At 42.3% G+C, this 12,669-nt stretch overlaps 1 protein-coding gene across 1 annotated transcript in view; it reads left to right on the forward strand.

Annotated features, from left to right (window-relative positions):
- Nucleotides 1-226: 226 nt before the first annotated feature.
- DCC (DCC netrin 1 receptor) overlaps nucleotides 227-12,669 on the forward strand; it is a gene marked incomplete at its 5' end in the record, with an annotated part of 1,185,616 nt that continues 1,173,173 nt past the window's right edge. The window contains one exon of the mRNA XM_081315662.1: nucleotides 227-317. Coding sequence (XP_081171788.1) covers nucleotides 227-317 — 91 coding nt within the window. The remainder of the gene's footprint in view (nucleotides 318-12,669) is intronic.

Consider the following 12,669-nt stretch of genomic DNA (forward strand, 5'->3'; position numbering starts at 1 on the left):
TTTTCTGACATCTTCTGGCTTGGGGATCGAATACAACTTTTTGGGGGGTGTTTTTTTGGCAATAATAATAATATTTTTTTTTAGAAAAAAACACAATAATCCTAAAACCTTGTCAGCGTGGAGAACTAAAACAGCCCTGCCCAAAGGGAGGAGACCGAAGTGTGCATAAGGTGTGGGATTGTTGCTTTTGATCTGGACCCAAATATCCGTAGGTGTGTTTGGAAATATGGAGAATAACCTTGGATCTGTTTGGCTACCCAAGCTGGCTTTTCTGCTGTTTGTGATCTCTCTCCTCACCCTGGATCTTGAAGTCACCGGTAAGTGAGATGTGGCTTTATTTTTAATGCGCTCTTTTGAGTTTCACGGATGGTGAAGAATGGCTTTTGAGAAAGGTTGCAGGTTGGCATAAGGAGTGATTTGAGTTGCACAGAGCTTCATTCTTGGTCTCGAAAAGGGAGAAAAAGCCAGAAGCCTATCATCAAAGAACAACTAGAGTGAAAAGCAAAGATGGGCTGGCATTCTTCTCTGCTTGGTATCTATCTTCTGTAGCTTCCGTGACTGGTAGCTTAAGAGGAGAAAGGATAGAGAGGATTTTGGTCTTTGTTCTTGGAAAAGATCGTCTGTGGATCTGTAGTTTGCATGCACGGTGCTTTCCAACTCCCTTTGAGTGATTCGGGGGCACACCTCTCTTTGCAGTTGGTAGACACATTTTCTAATTAAAAAGGGGCAAAGCTCATTGTACTGAGTTGGGATGGAGAAGGCGGTGAGAGAATGAGAAATTGATAATGGCTTGATTCAATGCATCCTGGAAAATCAGCTAGAGCCAGGCATGAAACAGGAGATTTTTGGAGGAAGTTGCGCCATTTGATAAGAGAAGGCATATGTTGGCTTCAGTATTCAACAGCAACCATTTATTAACAGGCCATCTCAGAACAAGTCTACAACCTGAGCGTGCATAGTAATTCCCCCCTGTGCCATGGGTGAAACAATACATGCCAATTTTCTCTGCCTCTTACCATGCCCAGATAGAATCAGTTGGCACAGAAATGCAGCATTTGAACCCATGTGCCACAGCAGCAACAATAATAAAGTTTACACAAGGCGAGCCGTGTTGAACTGCACATGACTGCAAACCTTTGACGGATATTTGCAATGGAGGCTAACAGGTGACTGGTGAAAAGATTTCTCCTTATTAAACACAGGAAGGCAGGCTTCCGTTTGGTCTTTGAGCTGGGCTTATGAAGAGGGTTCTCCTTGGAAATTCCTGCTTCAAACAGGCAGCTCCCACCTTGGGAGATAATGGCCTTGCCAAGGAAGGAATGTCTGTTGGGTCTGCTGCGTTGAGGCCCATGAAAAACATGAGTCAAAATGAAAATTGGGGATCAGCATAAGATTCAACATGTAGTGATCCCAAAGAGCACAGGCAGGATTGGTACCTTGTATCAGTGGCCCCAGTTTATAAGGTGCATGGCAAAGGTTGTTTCTCTTTTAGCTGCCTGCAATTAATTTGAGTGGCAGATTGCACACACTCTGCGACGGTTACAAAGTCTTTGTCAGCTTTTATGTTCAGTGGCGGTCTTGGAATAAGCCTCTGGCCCAGGGGGATTCTTGCATGGTACAATTGGACAAAGTTTCTTTCTCGACTACATTTCACCTGGAAACAAAATTCTCTTTCTCTCTCGCTCTCTTTTTGCAAAGGATTGTTGTTTTATGTACCTTTTGGGGGGGCTAGAGGGGAGGTTGAGTAGATTGCCTTTAACCTGAAGCCATTCATCTGCTGGATCTCTTCCACCCCTCCACCCCCCTCAATTTCAGCAGCTATTTCCTCTCTTCAGCATCTTAGGGGGGGGGGGACAAACATGAAGAAAGCAAGATTTCTCTCTGTGAAAAGGCCAGTAGGAGGTGCACTTATTAAGGCCAAGTAGCCAGTCTGAGCTTGGCGAAATTCCCATTCAGCAGGGCATTTAAAGACTTTGTGGATGGGTAACAAAAGGCTTTCAGAGCTACTGTACAATGCCGCTTTGTCCTTCTTCTTCTTTTTTCCCCCCACTTTCCAGCTAATGCACAACCTGCTTCGGAAATGTATTCCTTCACTCTCTTTAAACTTTCTTTCTGAAAATGAGGATTTCTCAGAGTCGACTTAGAAGGAAAACAAATATATGTTGTCATTCTTTGCCCTGGTCATTCCCCCCCCACACACACCATTTTCATTTTCTATTGTTCCCATGTGCCAAAATGTTGTGCAATAGGAAATCTAGCAAGCCGATGGCGAATGAGCTTCTGTTCACTGGGGGGAAGTGGGGCAACGAGAATATTTCTGTTGCTTTTCCTCTCTATTGATGTCTATGTGGGAGAGAAAGAGTGAGAGTGTGTCAGTGTGAAAGTACTCCCGCTTCAGCCTAGGAATGGATTGGGTGTGCTATTCTGCAGCTTGGAAATGATAATTTAAAAATCAGATCCAAGCCTCTATGGAGGGCACTTAATCCCATCATGTAATCATTGGTCTAAGCATAATAGAATTCAAGTTTCAGGAATCGTAGAGGGAAGTGAATGTGAAGGACTCTTTTGTCTTGAAGTGGAAGGAAAAAAAAAGTGTCCTCATTCTTCCCACCTTCACTCCCTTCTTCACACTTGGCTGTGGTGTGGAGTCCAGGAACAGGATGAATTAGCTTGTCAGCATCTCCTAGCATCTGAATAGGAGAATAATTATATATCTGGCAAGTGATGCAGTATAAATCAACGGGAACCTGTCATAGCATCCATCCATTTCAAGGCTATGGAGCTGCCCTCTGATCTCAAGGACTGCCACATGTGCATTTAGTTAAATTGGCTGGAAAGGCACATGATGCATAGAGGCAAGCTATGATCATTTGGCCACATGGTGCAAGAGCTTCTAGGTACTAAACTATGGTTCTTTTGACCTGGATTTGGGCTCTAGTGGGATGAATGGATGGATTGATTGGGAGATACTGATGCTCTTCTTAGCCATAATTGTTGATCTGTAAGGTGGACAAATGGTTTCGTTGTGAGAGGGAGAACAGAAAGCTCCGTAACAAGTATTTGTGATAGGACGAGCCAGATACTTCAAAATAACTTCATAGATGTGTATGAAACTGTTTTCGGAGAATGTCCAGATCCTTCTGGATTGGTAAACATTGTGTAAACTGAAATATTTCATTTAATTCGCCTGTAATGAATATAAACTGTATGTGGGGGTTGGGGGGGAGGGACAACAGAGTTTGAGTATTAAATCAATAACTTCTTTCACACGAACCTAGTAAGTGTACCTTGTTTTAGATGCATAGAACTGATCATCATGGATGAATTATAGAGCATTTGTTAAACTTCTCTCCTCTCCTATTTCTTTGATAGAGATAGTGTCTTTCAATGCTCAGGTCTTATTTTAATACTCCGTACTCCGAACTGAAATATTCATCTATATAGAATCATCATTAATTTTATCCTCATGTAAAACCACCTTCTTCCCAACAAAATAATGTTTAGACTATCAACTCCAGAATTTCAACTAAGATGTCTCGATAGATTTGGAGGATTTCAAAGTTTTTATGGCACATTTCTGTCTTCAGCTATAGGAAAACCATGGGGGTTTCAACTGAGTATTGCTTTTAGCAAACTGTAACTGAAGATAGGGCTGTAACCACTAATGTCTACTTCACAGATATATTTATCGTCACTCAATATCTCATCACTTGGCAGCTTATCACTCAGTGTCTTTCAATGGAATGTGTGAATTACTTCCACCAAGAAATATTGAGTTTTGGGGTGCAGTCAGGGGTGAACAATGTGTTTCAGTCTCTGAGCCTGTGGTGGTTGTTTCACAAATTATTGCTCTAATGTTATAGGCATCACAGATTGAATGTGTTTGTGAGAACTCAGCATGAGGTAGGAATAGGGGAGTGTGAAGGAGAATCTGTATACTCAGTGGCTGTATGCTTGTCTTTTTCTATTTAGTCCAATAGATTGATCTGTTTTTCCAAAAATAACTCGTATGAATTTGATGACCAATGCTGTCTTGCAACAATGTTGTAGAGGTGACATCTTGTCAGCCTTGTGCTTGTTTCTATTATCAATGGAAATTATATTAAAGTTTAAACAAATGCACTTCATCACCCTGAATAGTGCCAATGAAACGCTTTAATGTCTTTCTGTTTCTGTCTGATACTTTCATTCACAGTTGGTTCTACAGTGTTAAACTAACAGACTCTAAGCTTCCTGATCAGTATTATACGATAAATATTCATTTATTTTTTTATACATCATATAATAGAAGTTGGCTGCTCCATTTCATAGTTCAAGAGATCACTTAGCCACAAATCTTGTCATTTCTCCTTTCTGAAATCCTTGATCTCAGGCAGATGTCTTTGAAGACCAGAATTGTATGTTTTAAATAGAAATACATAATAGTCAGCTACATTACCAAATGTCAATTCCTTCTCACTGTCTTTTATCACACATGTTCCAAAAGAAGAACCTGTTGCTTGCAAATTGTATTCTTAGTTGAAGGATTATTTAGGGTTTTTTTTCTCCTCCCAAAGAACTGCTTAATAACAACTTGGAGATTTGCAGACCTCATCAAAGTATGACACTTTAGGTTTCATGTGACTTGAGACTAAACCCGTAGGAACCTCCTAGAAATAAGATCCCTGCAGGGACCCCATGGTGCTTCTTTATTAACTGAATCAATAACTAATTATTAAATTATGATCATATTTAAAGCATTCTAGAACTACACTAAATTCTCAAGCTTCTGGTCCAGTAGATGGTAACTTGGATATTTAGGATTTATAGTGATCAGATGAGGATTGAATCAGTTGAGAAAGTTTTTACAGAATATAAAGTTTTAGAGTAGATGTGCAAAGCATGTTAGTGTAGGCTACAATATTGAGTAGTTTCTTGTTCAGTGTATGATGACCAGCCATTGTTGGAAGATGTTGCATGAACTAGGCCAGGGGTAGGCAACCTTGCCTCTTTTATGACTTGTGGACTTCAACTCCCAGAATTCCTGAGCCAGCTATAAAAGAGCCAAGGTTGCATACCCCTGAACTAGGCCATCACATTATGCCATGACGTGATCTATTTTTTTGGGTGGGGGTATATATATATGTGTGTGTGTGTGTGTGTGTGTGTGTGTGTGTAAATGTTTTAGATTGCTAACAAAGAATTAAAGGGAAACTGATATGCATTTCAAACTTATTTGTTTTCATCAGTCAGCCATACCCTTCCGAGCTTTGAACCTGGGCTGATTGCACATTAGGCAGTTATTTTAACCTCTAGGCCACAAGCTCTATCTCACTTTGTTAGCTGAGAAGCAAGGGAGATATGTGTTAAATGCTTGTTAACTATTTAGATTACCTTGCTAGGCCCCAAACATGGGACAAATCTTTATTTCCTGTTTCAGCCTAACCGAAGGCCATCAACAGGCAGTAGTCACAACAGTGACAGCTCATATTTGTGTAATTTTTTTTTAGATTGCTAACAAAGAATTAAAGGGAGACTGATATATATGTATGTAATGCTAGCAACTGTGTTTGGTTAGCGTGGATTTAGGGTTGAAGTGTTGTGAAAATTCATTTTCCACATACTGTACATGGCCTTAGCTAAATGAGGGTCCTGTGAGGCTAGATTGGAAACAAACCTGCAAAGATTTTGACTTCCAAATTTTATTTAGCTGGAATCACAATTGCAACCTAAGCGTAAACACATAAAATGATCCAAATTAATAGGGGGGGGGGTTGTTCCCAGAGGTATTGATGGTCAAGCATGCTTTGGTTCTTTGAGACCATAGATTAGTTAATGTCACAACTGGTAACTATAACAATTGCACTAACAAAAGGAAGTAAAAGTTATCATTCAGCCATGCATTGCTATTAAATCCATTTCTGTTGTTCAAGTTGGCAAGAACCTGGAATTATTCTACAGCTTTCAAGCAATAAGCATTCTTAAAGGTGATTTATTTCTTTCAGGCATCCTTGTGAATGATAACTTGATTTCTACAGGGCTATATCAAGGGGATTTGAATATGAAAACTTTTATAAGACTTTTTAAAGGCATGGAGAAGACTGGGATATGTATATATATAGTAGAGACAGATGCTCTTCTTCCCTTGTTTCATTCCCAATTTGGGACCCCCAGATGTTTGCATTGGGGAAAAAAAATCCATGGTCATAAATGGAAAATCCTCCATCCAATGGAAATAGCTTTTTTTTTCCTGATGGGGATTGTGATCCTGACAGGAAGCAAATGGTGAAAGAGCTCTCTTCCACTTCCCATAGATTCATGTGATCATTTGATCAGGTAAAGATAAATAGCTTTTCTGCTACTTTGGCAAAAGACTTTCTAGTTTACAGGATTAATTTCAGAATATGAATGTTTAGCTATGTCCAGCTAAAATGGAAAGGTAGCAGGTGATGAAAAAGACTTCTGGCTAGAAGTGTGGAAAATTGTTGCCAGAATAGACATGGTGGCATAAGCCAGATTCACAGAGACATATGGCCTCTGAAAGACATTGGCTGGATTCACATAACCATTTAATCCAATTAGTGAAGGTTCTAGTTTGCTCAACATGGCTGCTGTAAACCAAGCAGATTGAATTTGGCAATCTGCTAAACCTTATACATGCATAAAGTCCAACAGTGGTTAAAACTTTGTTCTGTGTTCTCCCATTGCAGCTGCTAGCCTTTTAACTCAGGGGTCCCCAACCCCCAGTCCATGGACCAGTACCAGTCCATGGCATGCCAGCAACCAGTCCACACAAACAAGCAAAGCCCCATGTGTGGGATGCAGGCAGCACGCACAATCACACACTCTCCAGTCCATGGAAAAACCTTTCACCACGGAACCAGTCCCTGGTGCCCAAAAGGTTGAGGACCTCTGCTTTAACTGATATATTATTTGAGGGACCACCTCTTCTCTATCACAGCAGGAAAGGCATGTCACGAGTCCCATCCATGAAGGAAAGTAATCTGACCAGATCCAGAAGGAGAACCTTTACTACCATAGCAACCCTCTTCTGGAACATCATTCCCCGAGATCAGATTGGGTCTGACTTAATTGGCCTTCTGAAAGGGCTTGAAAATGTAGCTTGATCATCTGGCTTGGAAATCTAATAATGGAGATGTGGTGCTTGCAAAATGGCTGTTCCATTAGTGAGATTGATTGAACTTTCGTACATATTATGGTTTTTTAAAAAAGAATTTAAATAATTTTTACAGTTTTGATGGTACATTTGGGTTATTTTGGGGGAGGTGGGGGGGGTTGCACTTTTAGTTCAGTAAGTTGCCAAGAGACCCACATGTTAGGTGGGTGGCTAAATATATTGAATACATGCACTCCTCAATTGACGACATATCTGGAAAAGGGGCCTTACAACCTGGATCCAAAGTTCAGAGAGTCAGGTTCCCCCTGATAGTCATGTGACTGCACTTCGGATGCTTAGCAACACAGCTGCATTAATTGTCATTTGCAACATCCCAAAGTCACGTTGCTGTGTTTTACAACAGTTTTTCCAAAAATCATCACTTTTATTATTTCTATTTTTTTTCCAGCAAAATAGTCCCGTAACGAACAATTTGTTCACTTAATAACCATGGCACTCATTTAAAACCTCCACAAAAAATCATAAAATGTTATATGACTGTTACAACTTACAGCCATAATGGGCAGCCTCCATCATGGCCATAACTTGAAGACTACTGTCAATAAATAAATATGAAGCATACTGTTATATTATGATTAAATTATTCCTAAGAGCCAGTTTCCTGTGACTCTGGGATATCAAGATGATATCCCAGACCTGCCTTTCCACTGAAGAGCAGTGAATAGTAACTGTGAGAGGGATCTCGGAGTCCTAGTAGACAATCACTTCAATATGAGCCAGCAGTGTGCTGCAGCTGCCAAAAAAGCCAACACAGTGCTAGGCTGCATTAACAGAGGGATAGAATCAAGATCAAGTGAAGTACTAATATCACTTTACAATGCTTTGGTAAGGCCACACCTGGAATACTGCATCCAGTTTTGGTCACCATGATGTAAAAAAGATGTCGAGACTCTAGAAAGGGTACAGAGAAGAGCAACAAACATGATTGGGGGACTGGAGGCTAAAACATATAGGGAACGGTTGCTGGAATTGGGTATGTGTAGTTTAATGAAGAGAATGATGAGGGGTGACATGATAGCAGTGTTCCAATATCTCAGGGGCTGCCACAAAGAAGAAGGAGTCAAGCTATTCTCCAAAGCACCTGAAAGCAGGACAAGAAGCAATGGATGGAAACTAGTCAAGGAGAGAAGAAACCTAGAACTAAGGAGAAACTTCCTGACAGTTAGAACAATTAACCAGTGGAACAACCTGCCTCCAGAGGTGGTGAATGCTCCAACACTGGAGGTTTTTAAGAAGAGACTGGCCAGCCATTTGCCTGAAATGGTATAGGGTTTCCTGCCTGAGCAGGGGGTTGGACTAGATGACCTCCAAGGTCCCTTCCAACTTATTATTATTATATATTATTATAAACAGGCCTTCATCCAGGCAAATCTGCATGTTCCTCCTTGTTGAAGTTTCTGCCTTTGTACTCAAATTTGATCTTGCCTCTCCAGATGTGAAATTCAGATGGGATAGCAACAGCTTCTTTTTTGAATGGCCCACCTTGTCATTCATTCCAGTCACAAAGTTCCTTTCAGCCTTCCTATTGTGTTCTTCTGCTGGGATGAACCAGATTTTTCTTTAAAAAAGAGGGTAATTGGAATACCACAAGCGGATGCAGCTTCACTAACATGCACTTTACTTGATGATCGTTCAGAGTAATTTCACCCAACACCATATGTTTATCCGAGTGCACTTTAGCAATCTCACAGATCTCTTGATGATTAGGACCTGTCAAACTGGCTGATAGTTGAGCATTGTGGGAACCTCTTCACAGTGGACATTGTCACAGTCAAACTGGGAAGACAGCTTATTGAATATAGTTCTGTATCAATTTCTTTAGCTTTCCATGCCTCTGACGTGGAAGGGTTTGAGGCCTGGTTAATTATCCTTTGGGTACCTACAGCAGTGTTTCTCAACCTTATAGACATTAAGATGCGTTGCCAGCATGGAATTCTGGAAGTTGAAGTCCACCCATTCTGGGAGTTGAAGTCTGCACATCTAAAAGTCTGCAAGGTTGAGAAACACTGACCTGGAGTAAAGTTAGGGATCTTGATGTTGTTGAATCACAGTGTACAGTCACCTATTTGACCAATAGTGAGAGAAGACAATTATATCTGATAAATCTTTCTTTCCCCCTTTCTTCCTGGAAGTAGGTATGGAGCAAAGAGCTTGAAGCAAAGATTGAGAAGAATGGAATAGGAAATTATGCAGTGGCTTAGCAACCTAGTGCTCTTCACAAGTTTTGGATCTATTTCCCACAATTCAGTGTTCTTGTCTCTGTACAATGGGAAATGAAGTCTGAAAATTTGACAGGCACCATGAGTTACTGCTTCTTATGGACAAATATCCAGAGAGCACCAAGGACCCTTCATTTCAACCCTGAGCTGCAAACCTTAAAACTCTATAATATATAAATCAATAGCGAAACAGAGGATGCAGCAGTACAAATTTAACTTTGAGCTTTGCGGGATGGTGACATCATAAACTGCTCTCTTTGCAAGGTTTTACCAGCTGCCTGTGACCCAGGAGAGAATTCTACAATAGTGGTCCTTGTGTTGCAAATGCCCTCCATCGGGCTGCCATGTAGTGAATCTCTGGCAAATAGGATACACTCCATGGGCATCTCCAGTAGATGATAATTCCCGGGCAGGTACTTTATCTGGTCTTAGACTACTAAGCAGTAATTTTCAGCATCCCATTTTTGTGCCTCACCTCATCTATTACTTAGAATAGAATAGAGGTGGAAGGGACATTAGAGGTCTTCTAGTCCAGCCCCCCCCCCCCGCTCAAGCAGGAGAACCTATACCATTTCAGACAAGTGACTGTCTAGTCTAGTCTCTTCTTAAACACCCTCAAGTGATGGAGCGCCCACAATTTCTGAAGGCAAGCTGTTTCACTACTTAATTGTCCTCACTGTTAAGAAGTTTCTCCTTAATTCCAGGTTGCTTCTCTCTTTGGTTAGTTTCCAACCATTGTTTCTTGTCAACCTAGAGTCATTATGTTCCCACATATGGTCTACATCAGGGGTGTCAAACTGCCGGCCCGTGGGCCAGATGTGTCATGCTGAAACTGCGTCCACCCTATTGTTAGCAATGGAAAAAAGTTGCGATACATCACAACACGTCATGTGATGTTGTGAGTTTGACACCCCTGGTCTACGTCCAACCCCTCCTGAATTCTATTAACTCTTAAAAGGTAAAGGTAAAGGTTCCCCCGCACATGTGTGCTAGTCGTTTCCAACTCTAGGGGTCGGTGCTCATCTCCGTTTCAAAGCCGTAAAGCCAGCGCTTGTCCGAGGATGTCTCCATGGTCATGTGGCCGGCATGACTAGATGCCAAAGGTGCACGGAACGCTATTACCTTCCCATCGTAGTGGTCCCTATTTTTCTACTTGCATTTTTACGTGCTTTCGAACTGCTAAGTTGGCAGAAGCTGGGACGAGTAACAGGCACTTACTCTGTTATGCGGCACTCGGGATTCGACCCGCCAAACTGCCGACCATCTGATGGACAAGCTCAGCGTCTTAACCCACTGAGCCACCATGTCCCTACTATTAACTCTTATCTAGGGCTAATTTAGTGCTGACCCTTTAATTGACTAGATTCTTCTGTAATAAATTACCTTAATTGGAACTAAATCTGTGGTCATGATTCTTCATGCCTAACAAATCCAGTCTAAACATCTGATTCAGTGTGCAACTAATCTTAATAATAATAATGCAATAAAACAAAGACCACCCCCACCAAAGCAGTGGCATTGCCATGAAGAATTCTTCCCACATTGTTTGTGTATTGTAAGAGTTGTATCTTATTTGCACAACCCGGAAAATAATGAGTCTATTACATTCCTTCCCTGACCACAACTTCTTCCTCTGCATTTCAAACAGAAGAAAGTGTTGCACTTGATTTTCCAAACAGCTTAAGCTGGAAAGAAGCCACTGTAAGGATCATTAACTAAATGTGTACATATGGCTAAATCCAATAAAACTGTGTTCCTGATTTTGGCAGTTGTTAGATATAAAATGCCTGCATGAGTTCTGAGTATTTTTTTAAAAAAATATTATCTAATAATTACTTAAAATGTAATAGATGACTTATCTAATTGTCCTGGTATACATTTCACAGCATCCCATCACGCTCTGTGGAAGACACATAAATAAACATAACATCGATAATAATTTCCTTTATCTATTCTTGTAATCCTTCCAACAAGAATCCATTAATATACTTGTTGGATTCTCTCTTGGTAGTTTTGTTAAGGCAGTTCAGTTCTTCAGAAGAACATTTTGCTTTCATGGAAGGTCTTCTTTTAAAGAGCCTCTGTAAAGTGGAAGAAGGAAGCTGACCAGCTAATGCTGGTCTCAAGATAACAAAGGGAGGAATAGCTGAGAAAAAAAAAATCAGTCTCACATTTTGGACTTCAGGAATGGAGATTTCAGTGAACTCAGAGGGAAAGTGGGCAGCATACCAGAGCTTCAAAAGCTAAAGGATAAACAAGCCAAAAATGGAGATCCTGAAGGACATAAATGATATGCTCTCATGATGTGCTCTCCATCTCCATGAAAGTAAATTAAAAAAAATGGAAACTGTAAAAGGTTTTTGAGGATGAAGGTGTGGGTTATCATTTTTAAAGGCCTACATGACAGAAGGCCACGTTTTCCTGAAGGTCCATCTGTCCATCTTACTAAGTTTGATAGGATGGTTACATGTCCCTTCCTTTAAATGTTGCAACCTGATGACTCTTGTGCCGCAGATGCAATGGCTCAGCTTGCCTGGCAGGGCGGTGCACACTCACGCACGGGGACACATGTGGGACTGCTGCCTCGCTTGCCATGCCATGCCATGCCATGCCATGCCTGGGCTGGACTGGGCATGGACCCTCCACCCCACTTCTTCCCCTGTGCCCTCATCCTGGGGCAGCTGCCACCATCCCATGCTCTCCAGCCCATCTCCAGCCAGCCAGATGTGCCAAGCTCGGGCCTTGGGCAGATGGAGGTTGGAGGGGAGTGAGAGCTGTGGCTGCCTGGCTCCTCCACCTGAGGACAGGTGCGGGGAGAGGCGCTGCCTGGCTTGGTAAGCCGCAGTCTGCCCACAGAAGGAGGAGGAGGATGGAAGAGGGGGGCTGGCCAGGGATGGGCACAGCGCTGCCCATGGGGGGAATCTGACCAACCCCAGCCTGGAGGTGGGGGGAGAGGTCGAGGGAGCCTGAAGGGAGGCATCCTGACATGCCCAGCTGGCTGGCGATGGGCTGGAGAGCGCCAGGTGGCAGCAACTGCCCAGGGACGAGCGGTAGGTGGGGTGAGCACTCCCAATGTCCGCGGGGAAAGAAGTGGTGAAGAGGCTCTGCGCCCAGCCCAGTCTAGCCCAGCAAGAGGAGCTGCAGCATCTGTGGCAGAAGAGCGCAGGTGGGCAGCCGCGGCTATCACTCCCCTCCAGCCTCCATCCCCTTGAGGCCCAAGCTCGGCATGCCCAGCTAGCCGGCGATGGGCTAGAGAATGCCAGATGGCAGCAG

The sequence above is a fragment of the Vipera berus genome (assembly GCF_964194415.1).
Source record: "Vipera berus genome assembly, chromosome: 2".
Taxonomy (NCBI): Eukaryota; Metazoa; Chordata; class Lepidosauria; order Squamata; family Viperidae; genus Vipera; species Vipera berus.